We start from the raw sequence: 25,310 nt of genomic DNA on the forward strand, positions 1-25,310 counted from the left end.
CGCCCCCCCCCCCCCCCCCACCTGCACCCTCCTTCCGCCGCAGCCCTGGGTCACTGGTAACTCGCTCCCAGGGCAGGTCATTCAGTAGGAATTTTAGATGTGCACAGAACACAGACAGCATTGGTTCCCATATGGTTACAGAACTGCAGTAAAGTGGAACAATTTTCAGCTTGTGTGATTGGAGGATATCTGGATGCATATTATAAGACTGTCCTACATAAATGAGGAAAAGTTGAGGTGCCTTTATTATTCTTTTGTTCCACTCTTTCTTTCTATGGGGAATTTGCCAATGCAATATCACTGTCTTCCTTTTAAACAAACAAACAAACAAAAAGGCAATGGCTGTTGAAAATAGCAATTCCAGTCCTAATAACCACTGGGAAGCATTTCTTGCTCAATTTTATCCTACTTTTTCTACAGCAAGTTACAGTGGATCAGTATATTTGATTTGGGAGAAATGAAGTAACAGCTGCCCAAACTGAGCTTGAGTACTCCTGAATTTTGAGGTGTTCAAATCTGGAAGGCAGGTGCGGGGGGGCTGTGGATCCGCAGGGGAGCACGGCAGCATGTATGCAGTAGCGTGTCTGGTGCTGCGCAAAGCCAGACACGCTGGTCTGAGTGGCACGGTAAGGGGGCTGGGGGGCTGGAGAAGGGGTAAGGGGTTCCGGGGGGGCAGTCAAGGGACAGGGAGCAAGGGGGGTTGGATGGGGCAGAGGTTCGGGGGGCAGTCGGGACAGGAAGCGGTTGGATAGGCATGGGAGTCCCAGGGGTTTGTCAGGGGACAGGTAGGGGGTGGGGTCCTAGGGGGGAAGTTGGGGGGGTCTCAGGAGGGGGCAGTTGGGGACAAGGACCATTGGGGCTTAGATAGGGGGTGGGGTCCTGGGGGGCAGTTGGGGCAGGGGTCCTGGGAGGGGGTGATCAGGGGACAGGGAGCGGGGGGGGTTGGATGGGTTGGGGTTTCTGTGGGGGGCAGTCGGAGGGAGTGGATGGGGGCAAGGTGGGGCTACCCTCCCTCTCCGTGGAATGTCCTATTTTTTAAATGTTAAAATATGGAATCCCTACTCACAGTGCAGCTCTCCATTCATAGCAAGCTGCAGCATGAGGTCTCAGCTTCCTCACTCCCTCCCCCTTTCCTGTTGGTAGTGGCCAAGTGAATGCTGGGAAATGTAGTTCCCTGCTGGCTGCTCATTGCGAGCTTCCAGACACTTGTTTGCCAGCTGAGGGTCAGTCACCTGCTGCTGCTACCTGCCTCTCTGCTGTGACCTCTGCACATCAGTCTCTTCAGCTCTTTGCAGGCTAGACAGAAACACTGCCCCATTTGAAGTGATTTCAGCTTTCAGTGATTTTTAGCTCTTAGCAGTCTGGGCAGAAACACAGTCCTACCACAACTGATTTCAACTCTGATTGAGCATTTAAAATAACAAAAGAGGCTCCTAATAAAGCTTATTTAGCTCTTTATTTGAACAATTGAGAGGAACAGGTTAAACCAGTCTGGGGACTCCTAGGGAGAGTCCACATACCTCCTGTCTAGAACATCTGTCCCTACCCCTCTTTCTTTCTCAGGGCTCTGACTTTCAAGCCCCTGGTTTAATGAGGTCCTTTCATCTGAAGATGACCCCCTTATTTGGGACAAGTTAAGCACAGTCCTGCTTCCCTGTATTCCTACAATAATTACAACATTTTGATAACAGCATTTCACTACCCCTGCATTCAGTACTAAAGTGATTTGTAACCCAACACCAACCACAGTTGATTACTTTGAGCAAAACACCGCTCTATGTGCTGGATATCTAAGCAGAGCAGGAGCAAACTATAGTTACATAAACACACCCAAAGTCTCTCCCGCTCCCAGCTCGCTGTCAGGGAAGAATTCATTCCCTGCTTACACACTGTACACCTGTTCAGGTTGTATACTTTCATTTTTCATGTTCTTCATTCACACACACTACCCCATCCACCATCTCTCCTCTTGTTCACGTCCTCTTTCTTACTCTTTTCCTGTTGCCAGTTGTTTCCTTCTTTCTGAGTTACATCTCCTCTTTGGATTGATTGTAGAAATGTATATGTATCAGAAATTAAAAAAAAAAGAAAAATGTCAGCACCCACTGAGGGGAAAATAACAGCTCCATTTACTGAATGGAAGGGCTGAAATATTGCTGGGGAGGTATTAAAAAAAACTGTTTGAAAATTCCTTTTTTGAAATAAACTATCCAGTATGACTAAGTTTCTAAACTGGGTAGAGAGAAGTGCATATGCAATTGAATATTGAATTTTTGTACATGCACATATTATTCTTGAAAAATATTAGCTTTAATATTTGTACTACTGCAGTACACCTAGGATTGTGGTAGGTGCTGTACAAACACATAATAAAAAAGCCATTGCCCTGAGGCGTTTACAGTCTAAACATAAGTTAAAACAACAGATGGATACAACAAACAGACAGGGAGCACAAGCTAATGATGAAACAAACTTGGCCAGCAAAGAACCATATCACTGTCCTCTCAGCGGGAGATTTTTTTTAAATGGTCTTCACAAACTGAACCCCAGAATCAAGGCCACAATTAATTTCAAATAATAATGCTGTTGGTCTTCCTAATTTGTTTCTGATGTTAGTTCTGATTAAGGGCCTGCTCCTGTTGCTATTCAAATCAGTGACAAAGATCCAATGACCTGAATGAGCACAGGAGAAAGCCCTCACTCAAAATTATCAGATCTTACTGAAAGGTCAGTAAAATTTTCTATTGTATTTAAACTAGTGAGGGACAAACCAGTTCTAATAACACATAAGTTGATTCTTCTAGTGCAAATTTCATTTTTCTGGTTCCAATTATGAATGAAGGTGAATATGTCAAAACACTATGAGAGAGAGCTGTTTCTGTGGAATTTCCTGCATGAGCAGAAGCAGTATGCACCTGAAAATACATGAAAACCCCTTCTTGCGAGTTCAGTTTTGCAAGCTGAATAGCATGTGATAGTTCAGTTAAGAATCTTAACTTCTCTCTGTGCCTACACAAACGTGAACTCAAATATTTACTGGGTTTGCCCATCACTATTTCACAGGCAGCTAATTTAATTGCATTGCTTAGGATTCTTCAGAAACTCCCCAAAGGACATGTCATGAAATCCATGAAAAATCAATACAAGGATTAAGCAATAGACCTGAGAGTCTGGTTCTGTTTCCCATTTTGCTAGATTTACCTTGTCACCATGGTTTAATTGTTTAAATTCTAAGTGCCTCAGTTTCCCAATGGTAAATGGCTAGAAAAATTCCTTCCACACAATGGTGGTGTGAGGCTAAGGCCTTGTCTACCCTACAAAGTTTTGTCGACAAAAGAGTGAATGTGTACACACTGCGATGCAATTTTTTGCGGCAAAAATGTCGTTTTGGCGACAAAATAAAATCATGCCAATGAGAGAGACAAGGCTTTTTTGCAAAATTTGTCAACAAAGTGCCAGTGTAGACACAACACTTGATTTTTGTCGCTTTAATTGGCCTCCAGGGATGTCCCACAATGCCCGTCGTGACCACTCTGGTCAGCAGTTTGAACTCCATTGCCCTGCAGCCAGGTAAACAACCATCCACCCCTCCCCCTTAGAAGCCCCAGGAATTTTTCCTGTTTGCTCGGCATGGAGAGGTCTCATCACATCTTCCCAGGTGACTATGGCGGGTTATCGCAGCAAACACTTTCCCTCTTGGACCACTGCGGAGCTGCTGGATCTGCTCAGTATATAGGGAGAGGAGGCTGTACAGTCCCAGCTGCGCTTGAGCCGTAGGAATTTTGATACCTATGGGCAGATTTCTCGAGCTTGTGAGAAAAGGGCTATGATCAGGACACACTGCAGTGCAGAGCGAAGATAAAGGAGCTGAGGCAGACATACCATAAGGCAAGGGAGGCAAATCGTTGCTCCGGTACTTCAGCTAAGACTTGTTGGTTCTACAAGGAGCTGGATGCTATCCTTGATGTCGACTTCACCTCCTCCACCAAGAGCCCCATGGATACCTAACCCAGAGGACAAAGTCATTGATGAAGAGGTGGAGTTAGATGATGATGTGGAGCTTCTGGCTGGGTTGCCCAGTGGGACAGGCAGCCAGGCACTGGCTAGTCTCAGCAGTTGCTCTTCAGTGAGCAAAAAGCAGGAGAGGAGACACCTGGTAAGTGGCTGTGGTTTGTGTAGTGTGGATTTGGGTTCAGGGTATAGAAATGTACAAGGATGGTTGTTTCTCTGGGCTGGACATTTCCCTGTGTAGCTAATCTGTACAGCAGAACAGGGTATTGATGCACACCGAGATTTCACAGGAATCCTCCAGAGAGATCTCCAGGAAAGTTTCCAGGAGGTACTTGGAAATCCTCTGCTGAAGGTTCCTTGGCAGAGCTGCTTTGTTCCTTCCCCTATTGTAGGAAACTTTCCTGTGCCATTCAGCAATCACTTGTTCAGGGACCAAAGCGACACACAGGCGAGCAGCATAGGGACCAGGGCGGAAGCCACAAGCGTGTAGTAGATGTACCCTCACTTGCCCGCTTACACTCAGCAGAGAGAGATCTGCCTGTGGAAAAGTGTGGGAGTTCTAGCATTTTCCCCCTAATTGGCTGCACCACAACACTTGCAGAGTGCTCTTTTCCCTGTGTAGAGCCTCCCCACCCCACCCCACTCCCAGCCAACATTCTCCATGCTTTGGGTGTTCGCAGAGGTGTGTGCTTGCCAAGGGTCAGTGAGAAAGTGATTGTTATGTTACAATAGGTGTAATGTTTCAATGCTGTGCATGAATTTAACAATCATGCTTCTGTGCATTGTTCCTTCTGCTTCAGCAGATGTGGCCTTCAGGAACACCCCACACGTACCGGCTGAGCATCTCTGCCAGGTAAGAAGGCACCCAAGACAGAGCAAAGAAGATGTGTTCCAGGAATTACTGCACTTCTCCAATGCAGAGAAAATGGAACGCAAGGAGTGGAGGGAAGCCGAAAGGCAGGACAGAAAAGAAAATCAGGAGTTGAATGATGCTACTGAATGGATGATTAGTGATAGAGGAGCAAACGCAGATGCTGAAGTGCTTAATAATGCTGCAGTCTGAGCAGATGGTCTGCAGCATATTCAGAACTCTTTTTCATGCCCCGCAAACTCTGTCCGCATAGTCCTTTCTGTTTCCCCTTCACTCTACCTCCTCGGACAACTTTCAAAATAACAGCTCTGAAAGTCTGCCCTTCCCTGGCACCTCTGTTTCCACCAAGCATCTGTGTGTGTGTGTTGTTTCTTGTGCAATAAAAGCAAAGTTTTTGAATGGTAACTCACATTTATTTGTTTCCTACAAATTGAGATAGCAGGCACTACCAATACATGCACAGGCAGTTTAATCATTTGCTTATTGAAATGTAAGGCCCCAACTGTCACCATTGCTTCCTAGAAAAACTACATGTAATGTAACATTGCCATTGCAGCACAAATCATGGAGATGTACGTTACTGGTTCTCCTTTTCAAAGTGTTGCCTCAACCTGCACACTTACATTAATGCAGCCCGAAGGATCGATGTCGCGACTCCAAATTGATTCACGACTGACTGGTAGCAGTCTGGAGTCACTATCTCCCACACAGCACTTGCCACACACTTCTCTACCAATATGGTAGTTCTCATTCTGGTGTCCTTGCGCAGCAGTGCTGGGGTGAACTCCGCACACAGTTCCAGGAAGGTGTCTTTCCGCATCCAAAAGTTCTGTAGCCACTACTCATCATCCCATGCCTGCATGATGATACGATCCTCCCATTCAGTGCTTGTTTCCTGAGCCTAAAAGTGATGGTCCACCCTCTGCAGCTGTTCTGTGAATGCCAAAAGCAATCTAAAGTTGCTCCTATCCATGTCACATAGCATGTCAGGCGACTGGGAGTCTTCTTCAGTTAGGAACTTCACGATTAACTGCACTGCCACCTGCAATGTCTTCGTGATAGTTATCAGAGTATAGGAGAGCAGTGCAGGATCCATCCCTTCTCACAAGGATGCTGGGATGCACAGCAAAGATGGGCTATTGAAAAATGCCGCGAAAGAAAGCCGGAAGCCCATGGAATGCTGGGACAGAAAGCAATGCATCACAGGACATTGAGCCTGGTCCCAAGATGTGCTGTGATCCGCTCTGCCTTCTCACAACACCTAGCAGTAGAAGGTGTTGAGCTGGACTGTGGGATAGGTACCCACAGTGCATTGCTCATACTGTCAATGATAGTGCCCCAACTGTGAACATGCTCTGCCAAGAGGAGTGAGTGTGAACATGAAATACCAATTTTTATTATAGTGATTTTTGAGTGTTGACATACGTTTTGTGGACAAAACTCTGTAGTGTAGACAAGTCCTTACTTTATTAATGTTTATGAAGTTCTTGGAGCTCTTTGGGGAGTGCTATTGAAATGCAAAGTGTTCTTATTTTAATGGAAAGCATTTAGGCATCCAGGAGTCCAATCTTGAGAAACATTGGAATGCAGGTATTCATTATCAGCAAAGTGTCTTAAAAAGGCTGTGTTACTTTTTTGATCCTCTGAGTTTCTTGGGAATTCAGCCAAAAAAAAAAAAAGGCCTTATATATAGTATTTCCTTCATTTTATCTATGAAGTGACAAGTATTGAGATGTGGATTTACTTTGGGATTTATTTGGTATTTACTTTGATGTGGGGAAATAAGGAAAATAGTTCATAACATTTTTGTTGACACGTAATATATCAGCTGTGTACTTAGCAATGGACTTCAGCTTGATGTTTGGGAGTTATCTGAATGTGGAGAGAAATTGAGATAATTGTTCCAAAATATATTGACTGTTATTCCATAATAGTCTCTCCTCTTCCTCTTGTGCACTGGATAATGCTGATTTTATTTCTGTTCCTACCCCAAACCCATATTGGATACCTATTAACAAGATTGAAGGCATGAACTTCACCTGCTATATAAAATGGTTTGGTGTATTTAAATGGTTGGTGAAGTTATATATGTGTATATTTAACCTATGCTAACATAGCGTGGCTCTTTATCCACTTAGATTCCAATGCCTGAAGGGTCCAGTGTGATCATCTAGTCTGCCCTTCTGTATAATATGGGCCATAGAAGTCCCCGAAAATATATCCTAGAGCAGAACTTTTAGGGGGAAAAAAATCCAATCTTGATATAAAAATTGTTGATTTAAATTTTTTCCAATGGTTAATTATTATCAGCATTAAAAAATTATACTTTATTTCCAGTCTGAATTTGTCCAGTTTCAGCTGTCAGCCATTGGATCACGTTATTTCTTTCTCGGCTAGAATGAAGAGCCCATTATTAAATATTTGTTCCCCGTGTAGATACTTATAGACTGTAATCAAGTCACTCCTTAACCTTCTCATTGAAAGCATGAGCCTCAATTTAGTTTAACAAATTCACAAGTCCCAGGCAGTTCCGACATCCATCCAGGAGCTCTGCATTACCAAATGGTGGTGCATTTGAGGATGTAAGTTGTGATAGCCCTCTGAAGCTCAGGATGACATTCCTCAAGGCAAAGTATAACCTATGCTAATATAGGCAGTAGAGCCTCATGCTATCAGGTCTGGAGGACTTGATTTCAGTCCCTGCCTCTGATGTGCCCAGGGACATCGTGTTATATACAGATAATATATCCTTTCCCAAGTGGGAACCCTTGATGTTAGGTTAAAATTACTGCGAATTTAAGGGTCAAATGTGCATGGGAGTTTGTGTATCTGTAGCAATCCAGCCTTTCTTATTATTATAATCTTGGCAGTAATGTACCAAATGAAAGTATATTCAACCCGTGTTAACACCACAGGTGTTAACATGTAGTGCACAAAAAGCCTGTTTATATCTAGTTTACATCTAGTGCACAAAAAGCCTGTTTTGAGAGAATTTCAGAGCTTGAATTTTGTCTGCATAACCAAAATAGGACTTTAACCCCAATTGACTTCAAACAGAATCCCAATTTGAGTTTATTTGGGAGATCCTTCCTCCCATCCTTGGAATACTGTACTATCTTCTGCATAACGTATAAGGATGTGCCATTTTTTTATTGTCCCCCTCCCAAGTAAGTAATCACATGAAAAAATCCAATGAAAGGAGATAAAAACAGTCTAAGATGTTACCTGCATGAAATCATTTGTGATTTTTATCCATAATATGAAAAATGGTAAACTGAACACATTAAAATCCCAGAACTTCATACAGCCTTGCAGTGACACTGAAAAGTGCCCATTTTTACCAGTGTGGCTCCGTTTCAGTGAAAAAATCATGAAAAGAGACTAGTTTGAAATGTACATATGAAAATGCTTACATTCTCAGCATTTTGATGTTCTGAATATTTTGTACTTAATTATATATATTTTTCAGTGATAAGCCCTTTTATTGTATGTCAGTCTGGAGAAGGAAGAGCACAAACTTTCTGTATCCTATTTTGAAAATAAGGCATTGCAGAACAATGCATAGGTCGTCCCTTATTGCACTAATCACAGTAATAACTGAACACCCATAAAGTGATTGTTGGATTTTTCGAATGTCTCATGTTACAATATATTCTGATTAAAAGTTGCAGCCTTTGGTATGAAAATGTCACCTCTTTGCATCCCAATATAATCACAGAAAGCAATGGTGGTGATGAGACCACTGCCTATCATGCTGACCAGCATCATTTCATTGTTTCATTCACTTCCCCATCTCTCTGTCTGCAGCCACCTCTCATCTCTTGTCTTGTACTTAGATTGTAAGCCGCTAGGGATGGAGGGGCCATATTTTTGTTCTGTGTTTGTACAGCACCTAGCACAATGGGGTCCTGGTCTAGCACTTCTAAGTGCCACCATAATAAAAATAATAATGAGAGAGAATGTGTATGCTGAGTTTCAGCTTTGTGAACATTAAATTACTCTACATTTTGAGGTTTTTGTTTTGTTTAATCAGAAGTATATCTGAATCCTTTTGTTTCTCTCCACTTTTACCACCTGCCCCAAACCCATTGCACTTAAAATGGATTCATAAATGGACTTGTGAACTGGCGCTCACCCTTATTACAGTTTGAATTTGTAGAGGAAAAATATAATTTCCCTTTTATAACTACATCCCTTTATATGGATCCCTTTTATAACTACATCCCTTTATAACTACATCCCGTGCATGTTTCTTTGTAATATTATTTGCTTGTTCAGTGTCTTAATGGAACAAATTGTCAGTTCTGTAACCCTGAAGGCACTGAAAAAAAGTTGTTCATGTCATTGCTGAGATTGAGGAAAACAATTTAATAATTAAAAAAAGAAAATGTATGGGCATATTCTTCATCTCTTCCTAGAGACTTGTGAAATGGATTTTCCCTCCCCCACATATTTGATATAAACATAGTGAAAAAGCATGGATAATGTGTGGGGTTCTTGAACATCCCTAAACTTTCACAATTCTGGGGGTTGGTTGATGCTTTTCTGTGCAATTCTGCATTCCTCACATTTTTCCTCTTTTTATCTGTTCAGTACCCCTGAGTTGGGGAGAGTTGAAAGCAATGAGGAGACAGAAGGATCCAAGCAATTGCCTCAGTGGCTGGGATATAAACTTGTGTGCTTGCTTCTGTTAAGTATTAGTGTGCTTCATTGCAGCGGAGACTGCTCACACTAATTAAGGGACTACATTTGTGGCTGCCATTATGTGGGTCAGGCAGTTGGTAGGAGGGAGGCTTCCTGTGCATGCACACTCTTCTTGCGGTTGTAAGGGCCTGCTATGTTCAGCTCTCAGTGCTGGCTTCCTACCGCTAACCTAATGGTTCTCTTTTATTTGTTATCAGAGGGCCAGATTCTGGCATCCTGACTCTAGCTAAAGTTAATGAGGACTGCTTGTGATGTAAATTCCTAGCCAGCATGAGTTAGGGTAGGATAATCTGGCCCAAGTTATTAATTATTCTGTTAGTCAATGTCACTGCCTCTTGGTGAGTAGGAAAATGTGTATCATCACATTTTATTCTGGAATAGCATAAAAATAAAATTGGGAAACAAGATATTGTCTGTGATTTTATGTATTACCATTCAGAGAGAGAGAGACACACACACACACACACACACACACACACACACACAAATCTGCCCATTGTCTCTTTAATGCAGTGAGCCCATTTTACCTCAATATATTTACTTTCTTTTAATTGCTATGTACTTTTAATGCCTTCTAACCGTGTGTAACTCACTTGCATTGCTTTCATAGTCTATGAAGCAATTTGTGACATTTTACATTATATGCTCTATATAAAATAAAAATTAATTGCTTACCATCAAAAATATAGTTGATGTCTGGTTTCCACCATATTTTTTAAAAAATGCAAAGAATGCATACCGTAAAATGCAAGATATAAACAATAACTAAAAAAAATTAAACAGTTTATAACAAAGTGCTAAGAACACCAAGAATGGAATTAATAAAATAGTTATGTTCACCATCAGTTTCAATACAAACTAATTCTTACTGATAACTTCTGTGGAGGAAAACAAAGTCCTCACTCTGAGTTTGGAGCAACAAGCTAGAGGCAGCTTTATTTCAAGCAATTGCAATATGCACGGGAGAGTACACATGGGCAGGTCTCCGTTAGATAAACAATTAGGCAAGCTTTTATACCTTGAATTACATACAATAATGAGCAACAGCTGCATTTTGTTATACTTTTTTTAATATTTCACTTTATTAATTTCTGCCACAGTCTACATTCCATTCTTATTTAACACAAGGTCAAAACAGTATCTTTTACAGTTTGTTCCCATTTGCTTTCTTGCTATTCACCCACCTAGGCCCTGCCTTCAAGTCTCACGTTATTAAATAGAAGAGTTAGCCTGACTCTTGCTCTTCCTGGAAGACTAAAATGTCTGCACTTTTTCCAACTTTCACACTTCCAATATCCTAGCCACATCAGTTTTTCACGAAGGGTAATTCACCATACTCTCATGCATCTATATTAGATTAAAAAATGCACAGAATTCCAGCATAAGCATAATGCAGACATCAGTTTTGTACTCAAAGTTTTCCACCACTATAGGAAGGGAGAAATGTTGTAAGATATTTCTGCATGTTAACAACCCCTCCTCCTGCCTGTGCAATATCAGACTATTCCTCCAGGCCCCAATGCAGCAAACAATTCCCATCCATCAAAATGCGTAAGCACATGCTGAACTCAAAGCACATGCATAAATCACATGAACTTTAATACAATTTACACACATGCTTAAAGTTAAGCAAATTCTTTGGTGCTTTGCTGAATGAGCATGGACTTCATCATATGCTTTGATTTGTTGAATTGAGGCCCCAGTGAGGCTCACATGGGGGGTTGCGGGGGGGCAACTTTAATCCAACATTCGCACAATTTATTCCAGAGTGTGTACTTGGTTAAAAAAAAAAAAAAAAAAAAAAAAAACTTAATCCTTGGATCAATAGAGGTTACAGATTTCACAAGCCAAATAAACAAAGTAATCAACTCCTCCAAATTACACTGCTTGATAGATCAGATAGTAACAGGAAACTTTTAATTGATCTTCACAGTGTGTTTCTGATGAAGGTCTAACACCTGCCTTCCCTTTGGGGCTGATCACCATTTCCTGAACAAGCTGCTCTGCTAAGCAGCATATGTAGCAATATCAAATATGCTCATCCCTTTGCCCGGTGACTTTCACTTCCCTTTCCTACTGAAACAAGTTCCATTCTCCCTTTTTTGTTTGGGGAGAAAGATGAGGGCACATCCTAAACAATAGTGTGCTGCAAAATTGGGACATAAACTTTTGCTAGAACATTGTTGACTACAAATCCTTTATTGCTTCTACCTTGTTAGAAATGAGTCGAGTAGGTCAAGTTACAGGTTCTGGCTTGCAACACCATTCCCCTCTAGGTCATCAGCTCACATTGGACCCAGTCTGGTATTGCTAATTGAGCTGTTAACATGTGATAGCAATTTTGGCAGATTTGAAGTGAGCTGGTGGTGTCACCTCAGATTAAAGAAGGGAAAATCAAGTGTCGTTCAAAATTTTCAAAATCTTTTCAATTGCTTTTTTGGGTGAAAAGATTCCAAAAGCTAGCTACAGTTTGCAGGTCACCAAAAGGTCTGTTAGCTGCACCAGGCCAAAGTCTGATCTCAGTAATACCAATGTGACTGCGATAAAACTTTGTCCCACTGTAGTAGGAATGTAATGAGACTGTAGTTAGGTTTCCTTCTGATATATGTACTTACCATAAAATCTTCTTCTTTAACTATACTACAGTTACAGTAAACACGCATGTATGAAAAGTAACTTCAGTTACATTACAGCGTATGAGACGTACAATTATGTTGTTTGAAGGACATCAGTTTTACAGATTTATGTCAGTAATTTGCTTCATAGTAGCTTTTATATACTGGTACTTTTTATATAAAAACTGCAAAAGTTACGGTCATATGTGCATCATTAACTTTCATCTTTGAGTCTTTAATCACATACTATTTCTTAAATTATAGAATATCTATCTATATAATTAAAAAAAAATTAAAAATATTAAGTTTGCTAAATCAAGCACTCCAAAGTTAAGAAATGCCAAAATTAAGGTTGTCAGTGCAACCTTAATTCTGTCCCCTGGAGTATGTTCATTATGATGCAGTCTTTTACTACAAGATCATATATTAATTTTTCCATGGAACCCTTCTTTTATATAGTTAATGAGTAACTATTCAATATTTGGTTTTATCCTCTTAGTTCAGTGGGTGGCCTTATTCACAGCACATTATTCAACTCCTGTACTGAATACAGAATTATTAATTTTCTCATAGGATTCGTCACTACAGGAAGTGAGTGCTTCACAAATATTAATGTATATTTTCAACACCGTGTGAGATGACAGGGTGGTATTAATTATCCTCTTTTGAAAGATGCAGAACTGAGTCACAAAAAGATAGAGGTCAAAAGTTTCCAATAACTTTGGGTGTCTGATTTAAGATTCCTAGGACCTGATTTTATGGAGTACTTAGGGTTGGTCTACACTGGTGGGGGGGATCGATCCAAGATACGCAACTTCAGCTACGCTATGTCAAAGTATCTTGGATCGAATTACCTGGGGTCCACACGGCACAGGATCGACGGCTGCGGCTCCCCCGTCGACTGTGCTACCGCCGCTCGCTCTGGTGGAGTTCCGGAGTCGACGGTGAGCGCGTTTGGGGATCGATATATCGCGTCATTGAGATCACAGGAGAGGCAGGCTTCCTGCTCTCATTTCTAGTGCCTGGCCCCTCCCTGCCCTCGAGCAGTAATTACAAGGAAGGTCCAGCTTCACCTCTGTATACCCAGAATAGTGAATGATCACTTGCTCAGTTTGGATGGCACATGCACACTCTGGTCAGCACTAGGATCTGAGGGGATGGAATGTGAGCAGTGAGGATGGAATCTTCAGATATGTTAGTTGCTTCTCTATGAATCCTGTCATAAGCATGTGCAAACTTAAATTTTTCAAAGGCTTATAACTTGCTCAAATGTGGACTGATTTTCATGGGAACGTCAAAAGGCGCATCCCTGATAGAAAGGCCACTCTCTGCCAAATTTTAAGTTCTTGTTCCAAAACGGGGATGCTATAGATTCTGAAAGAAGAGATTACCAGAGGGTTTTTTTTTTTTAAATTTGCAAAACAAATTTCCCCCCCCCCCCACCCCCCGCCTTGTTTTTAGAAATGGCTCCACTGTTGAAGCTGAAACTTTCCTAGAAAAATTCTGAGTCAGACACCTGCCATGGAAAAATTAAGCCTGACCAGTTGAAGTCTGGCAAAGTTTTATAATCAACTGAAAAAAGAGTCTTGTAAAAATGGGAAGTGTCAAGCTACTATAGCCTATAGATAAAGGATCGGTATAAGTTAAAACAGTAATGCAATGAACCTTCAAATGTCAAGACCTGAAAGACAGTAGCTTAGCTAAAAGAATCAAGGCAGAAGGCACAAAAAGCATTAGCAGTTAACTAGGAGTAACCCTAGATTATAAGGTATCACAAGATAGAATGCTGACTGGTAACCACAGAAAGCTAGTGTCACGCTGTCTGGAGTAGTTCATGGCCGTGAGTGCCAGTCTCAGGGCAGACTGTCAAGAAGCAGGCAGAGACTCCAAACTGGTTGTGTGTTCTATAACTAGATTCCATCAATGCAGTTACAAGTGTGAACTCCTAAAACACAGTCTTACCATGGAGTCACAGACAGGCTCCTGGACATTCCAGTCTATCCTGCCACCCGAGCAAGCTGAGTTTAGCGATAGTTGGTTGCTATACACCCAAGATCACAAAAGATTCAGGTTGCTTCTAGTTCCAAGAGACCAGTTACTTACCTCAGGTCAATTTGTACCTTAGATCTCTGACCAAAGATAACGCTTGTAGCCAAGCCTGTAATAAATAAACTAAAGATTTGTTAACTAAGAAGGAAATGAGAGTTATTACAAGCAGGCAAGGACACACAAATGAGTTTTAAAGGTGACAGAGTTGTAGTAGTGTGTCAGCTCTGAACGTCTTTTAGGATTAACCCAGGTCGATCCTGGGGATCTCTGCTTTTGTTTCATAGCTCTAGCCCTGTGAGAGTCCAAACAGCAAAAAAGGGAGAAAAAATTTCTTCTCAGTTATTTTTATTTTCTTCTTTCAGAATTCAGGCTGATGGGATGAGCCCTTTTTGCACTTAGACTCTCCATTTAGTTTGGATAGCCTTCTTGATGAGCAGGAAGCAATCCCTCCTGAGAGTTTCACAGTTTCAGAGCAAACATTTTTTACAGTTATAAAGCAAAAATTTTATCATTACCTTATAGCGTGTGATAAAGATATTGTAAGTGAGATTAATGCATGCAGCAACTTAAAAAGCATTTAATAAATTCTGAACACTAAATGCATTGTTGTATGTTCAACACCCATCTTAACCATACTAATACGTAGGTGAACCAGACAAGTTTTTAGCAATGAATTTGTCAGTGCTCAGCTTAGGCCTAAAGCCTTGGCAAGAGCTGGCACCTGATTTGCCAATGTCACAGCTAGTTTATACCAGTTTTGGATATTTTAAAGTTAGGAACATCAGCAGATGTCTGTCCACAAGAATACTATTATAACAGATTGTTATATATGCTAATAAGCTTGAGGTAAATGGATGAGTAACCTATGGGAAAAGGGCTCCCCAATATTAGTAGTTTGAAGAAATACAAATAAAGAAAAGGGGATGAAACTCCTACTTAATATGCATTAGGCATAATGGTCTCAGTATAAAACATTATAAAAACTGAATCCCAGCCTGTGTGCCTTGGGAGATGTAGCTATTGGGAGACATTCGGATGATGACCACTGGTGATGGTGACGAGGAAGATGATGATGAAGAAGATAATGACTAACACTTCAGGTTGTTAGGCAAGGGATGGTGTGAGTATATGGATGCTCAGATGCACATTCTGAAATATCTCTAACTACCTTGATGGGTTGCAGTGTTTCTAACTTTGCTAACTGTATTAATAAAACTATTACAAATACAGAATTTTTTTCTTAAGTGTGAGTGTTTGTAATCATGTACATCGAGGTTCCTAGTTGAACAGTAATTCTAATGATATTGGGCCTGATCTTGCGACAAGCACCTATCCAACCTCAGATTGTTAACTGGGAATTCTTAAATAATCAATATAATTAGTACACAACCCATAGGTCAGGCAATACTACCTTAACACTAGGTGGTGCTATTACCCCGACTTATATATAATATATATAAAAATATATATTTACAATCTAAATAATGTGTAATACCTTGTAGTACCTTGTGCCATTGTGCACTTCAGAAATAGTTCATTGTAGGGCTATTGTGGGGGAAATTTCATTGTTGTTCCTCTCTATATTGTACTGCTCTATGGACAAAAAGATTGAGTTTCCAGAGAGTTCAATCCTAAACATTCCATAAATGCTAAATACAATTTAAAAAATTAAAAAGGAAAAGAAATAATAGAAACCAATCAGATTTCATCTGCTGTGAAACTTCTGTATACTTTTATACTCTGATTTAAAGACTGCAACTGGTTTAAAGGGCATCCATTTAGTACCATTATGCTCCTCACACCCTGTCTATAGTGGGTCAGGAAGATAGTGGTCAGAGTACCTTCATATGGACACCTTTTTATCATTGTGTGCCATCAGCTTCAGATATACTAACATGGAAGGGGATATTGGCATTGATTGACTGGAGGGGCTAATCTACTAGATTCACAAATGAATGTACCTAGTCACTCAAACCCAGTGCAAAGGAGAAATAAAGGGGGTATATTCTGTTTTGTCCTGCCTTATTCATTTTTCTGTGAAAAGTCTAGTAAATCTGATTGTGTATGTGTGTGTGAATAAATATCACCATAGATGCTTTTAATAATTACTTTAAATTCCCACATTATACTATGCATGTAAATGAGCACTAAACTAACCCCCTGGTCATGGTGGTGGTAATCTATAACACCTTTTGAAAAATTCAAAATTTCAAGCCATTGTGGTGCTTTCAGGTTCAACCCAGACCTGGAAGAGGTTGTGTCAACACCTGCCCTGCAACTCTAGGTGCAAGTTCCTTTTTGAAAGGTGACCCCAGCAGTCCCGAATTTCCCCACAACCATTTGTCCTGTAGTGTTCAACTCTCTCACTGAACACTTACAGAAATTAAGCTCCCTCAAAGAGACAGTACCAGTAGTTTATTACCTTACATGGGGTTAACAAACACTCTATTTTAAACAAGCACTGAAGTGGTTTATGGTAAAAGTAAAACAAATATATTAAACAAAAATTAATAGGATTAAGTGATACCAAGATTAAGGAATAAAGATAGAAAGGATCACAAGCAAATAAAAGTAAAAAAATATACTTCTAAAAAGACTAAAACTTGATTTCAGCAAGTTAGCCTTTGCATAAGCAGGTTTTTCACCTATACTCAGAGACACCACGACCACCCCCCTTGGCTGAAGGATCCATCGTTCTGTGATTTCAAGAGCTCTGGACCCTTTAGTGCCTCAAGTGATAGAAGCCAAAATGGCTCTTTCTCTTTGCTTATTTCTTCCTGAAGTTCTTTGACCCTGCTTCAAGAGACGGGAAGGCTTTCTGGGCATGCAGTCGGCAGCCCCTGCCAAGATTGATAAGTAGCCCTCTTTCCCCACTTGCTTTCCTTTGTCTTTGGTTACACCTTGCTTAATTTACATCAGACACACACTCAAGCAGGCAGAACCACATTCTTTGTCAGGCATGGCTTAGACACTGCTTGCCAAGTACCTTTTAAGACCATATTCCCAGTACGTATAAAGTCCTTTATGGGTTTACCATACATATATCAAGCAAGAATATTAATGATCAGTGAGTTATTAGTTTTCCAATGGTATATTGCATGCCACCTTTTCGGTATTATGACAACAGCGTGCCTGCTGGTGCTGTGGTGCTCTTAGGATCACAGCCATATACACACAGTTCACTACATCACTATAATACTAGATCACTACAGTTAATGTAAGTTTCAGAGTAGCAGCCGTGTTAGTCTGTATCTGCAAAAAGAACAGGAGTACTTGTGGAGTCTCTAAGGTGCCACAAGTATTCCTGTTCTTTTTACAGTTAATATAGTATCAAAAGGCACCCATTTCTTGTGTGAAATGATGGAATCACCATCTCAACAATTTAGAGACAGAAAATGAAGCAGTATGTACTAAGTGGGCATATGCTGAAAAAGGCCAAGTCTGTGTGACTTTGACTTCCACCATTGGTTGGTCTCAGTGACTATACAACTGCCTCCTTTCTCCAAATTAAAGGCTCTCGCTGGTAGTTGCCCTGTGGTACTGCTGATGAAAGTTCTGGCTTTGATTCCCGTGGAAAACCATCTTGCCTATATGCGTATGTGACCATAGTTCTTTGTAGTTGTGTTGGTGGGGTTTGTTTGCTTTATTTAATAAAGCCAGCTGATTGATCAGAAGGCAACCTAGGGGCTGCCTAGAAGGACTGGGGTGTAAATTTAGTCCTACCAATGGAAAAAAGTAATAGAGTTACCACATGATAAACTAAATGGTTTTGCACTATCACATAATACCTGCCAGATCCCAGCAATGTGTTTGGAACAAATCGTTGGAGTCATTTTAAATCTTTGCAGATTTTTTTCTGCATAGTTATCTCACATTTGAGTATAAATATAATTATTCTCTGCTTTTTCCCAATGTAATACTTACAATTATTGATATAATTTTGCAAAAACCCATCACTTTCACAGTATAGCACATTATGCCACAATCTCAATGTCTTTTATAACCCTATGTGTAACTAACTGCTATTTTCTCCTCTAATATTTTGAGCTTTAGTAGAGTAACCTGCATTAATGCCTTGACACTCGCTTTTATCTATGCACCATTGTCCTTGTTTATTAAGAACAGTTCAACACAGTCTAGTGATTGAAAAGAATATTGCTAATAATATTACTATCAAGTTAATTCATAGCCCCATAAAGAGTGATAATACATTTTTCAAGCATCAGTTAATGTACTCTATGACATCCTGTACACCCAGCAAATCAAAATCAGAGCCATTTCTGCAGTACCTTTCCTTTTTAACTACTTCTGGTAGATATTCTTTGAGGTCTATGCATTTCAGTGAAATGCTGGACTAGCAGGGAAGGAAATTAGAGATGCATGCTATTATTCCCTCCCAATTAATTTGTATAATCTTTTTTAATTTGAAATAGCATTTAAAGGGTATAAGAAATCAATAGATTGTCACTGATTTGCGTCAACTGACTCTGACAAAGGACGTCATGGAAAATTGGTCAACCCTTAACAATTAAAGTTTGACACTTACTAATAAATTCTAATTAAGGAATTATAAAGAGTCTCATTTGTAGGGTATTCCTTTACATCATATAACTACATCATGAAAAGGTTATAGTATCAATCTGAAACAGCTTGAAATAAATTGAGTTTCCTGTGGCATATATAAAAGAGGTGACAATTTTTTTTAGGTCTCATCATATTTCTTTTGTATATGTTTTAATTGTATTAGTGTTATATTGTTCTCTGCTTACACCCAGCAACTAGCATCTTTTCAATGTCTTCACTTCAAAAGCAGCCTGGATTAAGACATCTGATTGTCTCGTTTCAACTCAACAGGGGCTGGAGGCTGGTCTCCATCAGATAGTGACCATTATCAATGGCTGCAGGTGGATTTTGGGAGCAGGAAACAAATCAGCGCTATCGCAACGCAAGGCAGATACAGCAGCTCTGATTGGGTGACTCAATACCGGATGCTGTATAGTGATACAGGGAGAAACTGGAAGCCATATCACCAGGATGGAAACATTTGGGTAAGTCACTGGCCTAAAACTCAAGCACTATCTCGTGCAGTGCACTCTTTTGAATGGGCTGACTGGTCCTTGGAAAATATATATCTTCTGTTGATCTCTATTGTGTGTATATGAAAAGAGCATACAATTTTATCCAAAATATAATAGTCTAGCATTAGGGTTGTTGACCGTTAGGAATTCCATTTCTAGATCAAGAAAATCAATGTAGACTTATGGCAGCTCTCAGAAGCTGATGGGCAATAGTGAACGAGTGTACAATATTGATAATTTCCTCTCTGCTCTTTCCATTCTCTCCATTTTTCTCTACTTTATTCCCTGTATGTGGGACTCACAAACGGACACACCCAGAATCTCTTCTTCCCACTGCATTGATTTTCATTAAAATTGTCAAGAGGTTTTTCAGGCATGGGATCTCAACCTGAGGGGGGTCATGATCTCTAGAACCAGGACTCAGGGAGATCACAACAATGCTCTCTTTCTTTGTGGCAGGATGGAAGGGGAAATAAAGCTGGGAGGGGGGTGATTCCCAAATCTGTGTGTGTTGCAACATGAATTCACAGTATGGAAAAGGTTGAGAACTATTGTTCTAGAAGAAGTACAATGTTTACCCTCCTGAAAAACATAAAATAAAAATCTTTCCCAGGGTTGCCTTACACACTTAGATAATTATAAAAAATGTTACTTTGATGTTTGTAGCGTTTCTCATACTTCAGAATATTTATTGTATTAAATACCTGGGGAAATACTGGCTATATATTTGGCTATCTAAGGCAACTGGAAAAATCACTGAAGATGACCATAGCAATTCAGGTTTTGTACCTCTGCATTAATGGATTCTATTAATATCTTCACCCAACCCATGAATTTTGGAGAATACTTCAGATTTTTTTTGTTAAGTCATAGGACAGACACGTGTGGCTAGATCCCCAGCTGATGTAAATCAGTGGACCTGCATTGAAGACAACGGAGCTATGCTGATTCACACCAGCTAAGGAAATGCCACACTGTGAGTGGAAGGTCAGAAGTAGTTCAGGATTCAGTTGTTGAGGGGGCAACAGGGCCTACAAAATGGAGTGTTGCCATATGCCTACATTTTGGAATAGTTGATTAATTTTCTCCTGAAATTGGAAGCTGATTCCTAGACATTCCAGGGAAATCCTGAATCAGTGTCAGCCTTAGGTGAGAACAGAGTCTATTGTATTGACTGTAATGTGTTAGAAATGAGGATATGAAAAATTGTGGCATTCACAGTTTCTCTGGGGGAGAACACAAAACCTTATATTTACGAACTGAGAATAGAAAAAGAATGTATTGCCTTAGACTGTTTGTATTCCATGTTAGTACAGCAGGGTTTGTTACTGCAGGCAGTAATGTAACTTTTGTTTTGGCCTTTCACCTGTGTCACAGAGCAGCAATTAATTTCCTCCTTCTTCTGAAAAGTTTAACCTGCAAAAGAACAAAGCTATTGCTTATCCTCCTCTTCCTAAAGGTAGTCATAGGAGAGGCTTCTTCCTTTTAAAATATATACTGTGTGTGGAAGGCACAATGAAGCATTGGGAATCCAAATTAAATAATAGGTATTGTGTCTAGCAAAAGAAGTACTGGCCTTCATTATAGGCAAGAAGATTTAATATTGTGCTGTTTTATGATAAAGCTCAGAATAAAAGAGTTCTCTTACTGAAGTTGTTTTAAAAATATTTATTAAAAATGAACTTCACCAAATACACAGAGTAAGAGGAAGGATTTAAAAGGAATTCATTACACATGTATGTTATGTAAAGGTTGTCATGTTTGTACCAGATTGATGTATTGAAAAACCTAAGATATAATATGAAGTGGAAAAAAATTAAAAAGGAAGGGAAAAAAGGTTAGGAAAGAAGAGAAAGTGCCATGTGTGAATTCTAGACGTTGCCATGTGCTCTTTAAGGAATGTAACTTGCTGTATGTATATATATCTCCTCACTATATGTTCCATTCTATGCGTCCGATGAAATGGGCTGTAGCCCACGAAAGCTTATGCTCGAATAAATTTGTTAGTCTCTAAGGTGCCACAAGTACTCCTGTTCTTCATGTCGGAGTAGTCTCACTGAACTCAACAGGACTATTCGTGTCTGGAAAGCTGCTTAAAAGTAGCAGTGTTTGCAGGATTGAGACCTAAGAGAGTATTTCGAAGACGGAGTTTGAACCCCAAGGAATTCCCCCTCAGGAGCACAAGGACAGAGAGCAGAGTAGTTGCAGCTATTTGACTGAAGAATATATAAAGCAGGACAAATTCATTGATGGCTGGCATGCTGCTTGAAGAAGGAAAAAACTGCTCTCCATACCTTGAAGGGCAAAGCTTCAAACCTTTAGCTGGTTTATTTTAAGCTTTGAATGTTTGTTTGCCCACGTTGCTGAGGGTTTTGGGGGAGGTCCTTTACTCGTATTAAATACTGCCCCTCTGCCTGAAAGATTTTTTTCCCCCTTCCTTTGTTACAAACAAGAAAGCTCTGTGATTTTTGTGGGGAGGATTGTGGATCTCTTAACTTCCATGTTCATCTTGGCTATCACCTGCAAAAACTTAGAATCATAGATGTGACTTATTCACCACACAATGCTTAATTAACAAAACTGGATTCCTGTCTTCTCGGGGTGGAAACCACAAGAGCAGTTCAACAACTCAGACCTTCTAGACACATTCAGAACATTTTATCTTCATATCCATTTATCTAGTTGGTTTCCCCAATATATAGTATAACCAATCCCTTGGGAACACTGATGGCCTGCATTTTCTTTCTTTACCCTGGACAAGGGCATTAGAGAATAAACAAAACAAGGAATCATTTCTCTCTGCCTTCCTTTTGAAGAACACATCAGAACAACTAGCACTGAGGCTTAGAAACCAATCTGGGATTTTGGCTATTATAATCGCTGTCATGTAATAGAAGTTTCCATATCTGGAGAGGACAGCCCTTTCTTTTATCCATTCTTGAGGACACAGTCCCTGCCCTATCTCTGATTCAAAAAACAAACATAAAACAGCTTTGAGGGATATAAACAGAAACGACTGTAGGTCCCAACATGTGAGCCCTCTTCGAATAGTTTAAATGGCTAATTTTGAGCTCTCCCTACCACACAATGTGCTGACTTTATTTTTAATTGGAAATTCACTCAGTATTTACTGCTGCTGTAACTCCCCCTCTTCACCCTATAGTCCATTAGAAGGAATAGAGGACTGGTGCCAGGGGTCAGACAGTGGCAGTGGGTTCTTAGGGAGCCATGCAGCCAGGGAGGAGTGGAAGCCAGTATAGGGAGCATCATGAAGAGACACTCTCTATGGTGGCAGACCAGATTCTTAATTATGTAAATTGATTTATACCAGCTGAGGATATGCCTTTGAAAGTTTAAACTCACAGGGTCAAATTCTTCTCAATTACATGGGTGCAGCTTCATTTGAAATCCCTTTAAGAAGAATTTAGCCCAGAGAGCTTGCCACTGGGTTTTCACTGTCCAATCTTTTTACTCACCTGAGAGTGGCAGCATATGACCTTTAGTTAAGATCCCAACTTCCTTTCACATACACCTAAATGATGTTGTTCTTTGACAACAGTAAATCTGAAAATAAAGGAGAAAACAGGGGGACTGTCATATTCTGGGGTGCAACTCAGACCAGCCAGAGGTCGTGCCACCACTTGTATTATAACCCTGAATGCCCCAAAAATGGTTCTGCTACTTGTGGCTTCCTGCCTGGGGGACACACAGCCAGCATGCACTTCAATGTTCTGTATAAGGTACAGCTCTGATTCAATCGCTTTGTATCCAACAGCCTGCCAGCAATTATCACAGACACATTCTTGTCTTTACCAGACTTAGTTAATATTAGCAGGTGATCCCAATGCATCCGCAGTCCCAAACCCTGTGCTCTGCAACATCCATCTCTCTCCTGCAACATTTAGAGGAATAATAAGGTGTGTTTTCCTCTTTAAAGAGACAAATCCCAGCAGCTTGCTACACACACTGGAGTTAACATTCACTTTAAAATTAAACTCAGTGTTCAGTTAGATTAAAAAGTAAAATAAATGTATTAAGAAAGGAAGATAAAGTTTAAGTATAAGAGATAAGTTAGAAATGATTACAAGCAAATAGACTGAAAACATGCATCCAAAAGTCTAAAACTTAATCTAGCAAGATACATCCTTTGCTCAAGATTTTTTTTCTCACCAATCTTCCTTCTTCCCAGCCATGGCTGACTTTCTCTCTGTCTGGACCTTCCACAGAAGTACAAGGTGCTGGCTTCCCTTGTCTTTGCCTAAGTAGGTTTCTTACCTATATTCAGTTCCCAGAGACTTCAACCCCCATTGGTTGAAGGACCCACCTTTCTCAGCTTGCAAGAGCTCTGGCCCCTTGTGTCTGTCTAGTGATGGATGCCAAAGATGGCTTATATCTGCCAAAGTCCAATTACCTTGTTTCAAGAAGCAGGATGACCTTATCTGTTCTTCCCTTCCTACGGACTAACAATCCCTCTGATGATTTCTATGTAAGTGGGGCTTCCATTGGTTTTGGTCACATCTTGCCTAATTTCTTTGGAAACAAGTACATAGCTGTCTTCCTTCCTACCTGGGTAAAACCTGTTTCTCCCTTTGTTTGGTCACGGACTGTAAATTATAATATCAATGAGTATCCTTAATTCCTTATATAGTTTAATACATACAATTCATAATGATATTAGTCACCAGTGTCTCATAGGCTTTCATGAAACACCTCACTCGTACTTCTATAAATCAGTAATATTGTTACAATCAGTTGATTCAATTGCTTATCATTTGAGGTTTAGACCCCCTGTCTTTATAGTCCCGATGAAGTTTCTCCTCCTCCCCTGCTTGATAGCTTTGTTTACCTAATATATACATTGACCTTCATTGTTTTTGCCTGTCAACCAGGCTGGTAAGAGAAGCAAACACATTCCTTTGTCTAGGGCAGACCTTTTTACCAGTTCCCCCTGACATGCCTAGTTTAAACACACCTTAGCCATGTTTCCAGCATATGTCCATAATTCTTAATAAAAACCACGTATGTACATCATGAAAGAATGTTAATGATTAGTGAGTTATTAATTGTCCAATTATATATTACAAAATGTCTTTTAGTTAGATACAGATTATAGCAATGGTGTGTTAGGTATAGTGAGTATGTCAGGCCTGACAAAAGTTGCTGACACAGAGGAAGGAACCACAAATGGGCCTCTATGTCATAGGGACAAAGGAAAATTGAAGTGTAGAGTTCAGCAATATTCAATAATATAAAGCAGTTATAATATCAAATGATACAGCCAGGGGACAAAATATGGGGGATAAAAGGAAATAAAAAAAGAAAAGCTGGTTCGGGGAGGTAGAGTAAAAAGGAAATAATTCCAACAAAGACCTCAGTAAGAACAAACCATGATAATCTGCATAAAATGTTAAAATGATCCCCTTTTGTATGCATTAGTCAGGGGGAAAAGAAGTTCTATAATTACCTGCTAGGTAAGAGACAAATCAAAAGTCTCTCAGTAAGACTGTGATGGGGAAAGTGCTTTCAAGGTGAATTTAGAGTAAGTTTCCCATTTCTGTTAAATAGATTTTCTGTCCCCACCCCTCTCGGGCTTTAGGATATTTTCAATTCCCATGCATTTTAATAAGATGAGTGAATGTGCCCTCTTTCCATAAAAATGCCTAGCAACTAGTGAATTCTGATCACTTTTCCTAACTACACTCTTGTATTTTGAGTTTCTAATTTTAAGAGGTCATGAGGTTTCCCCACATACGTCAATCTGCTGGGGTGTTTCATATTAGTATAATTTATAGGTATCAATATAGATGTATATCTATATCAAGTATATCCAGCTATCTGTCTGCAAAATACACATCAGATGTGTTTCTGTGTTTGATATTGTTCCTCTCCCCTAACCCCAATATAGATGCTATAAGTGGGTCATATTAATCTTGCTGAATATAATGCAAACATGTCCTACATTGTATAGTGCTGGGGTGAAAG

General features: G+C 40.1%; 1 protein-coding gene across 1 annotated transcript in view; it reads left to right on the top strand.

The window, feature by feature from the left end:
• The window catches only part of LOC112113482 (contactin-associated protein-like 2), a 1,103,244-nt gene that overhangs the window by 30,648 nt on the left and 1,047,286 nt on the right, over nucleotides 1-25,310 (top strand). Inside the window, exon 3 of the mRNA XM_029912066.1 lies at nucleotides 19,105-19,298. Coding sequence (XP_029767926.1) covers nucleotides 19,105-19,298 — 194 coding nt within the window. The remainder of the gene's footprint in view (nucleotides 1-19,104; nucleotides 19,299-25,310) is intronic.

The sequence above is a fragment of the Terrapene carolina genome, unplaced genomic scaffold (genome assembly GCF_002925995.2).
Source record: "Terrapene carolina triunguis isolate 2854851 unplaced genomic scaffold, T_m_triunguis-2.0 Scaffold179, whole genome shotgun sequence".
Taxonomy (NCBI): domain Eukaryota; kingdom Metazoa; phylum Chordata; order Testudines; family Emydidae; genus Terrapene; species Terrapene triunguis.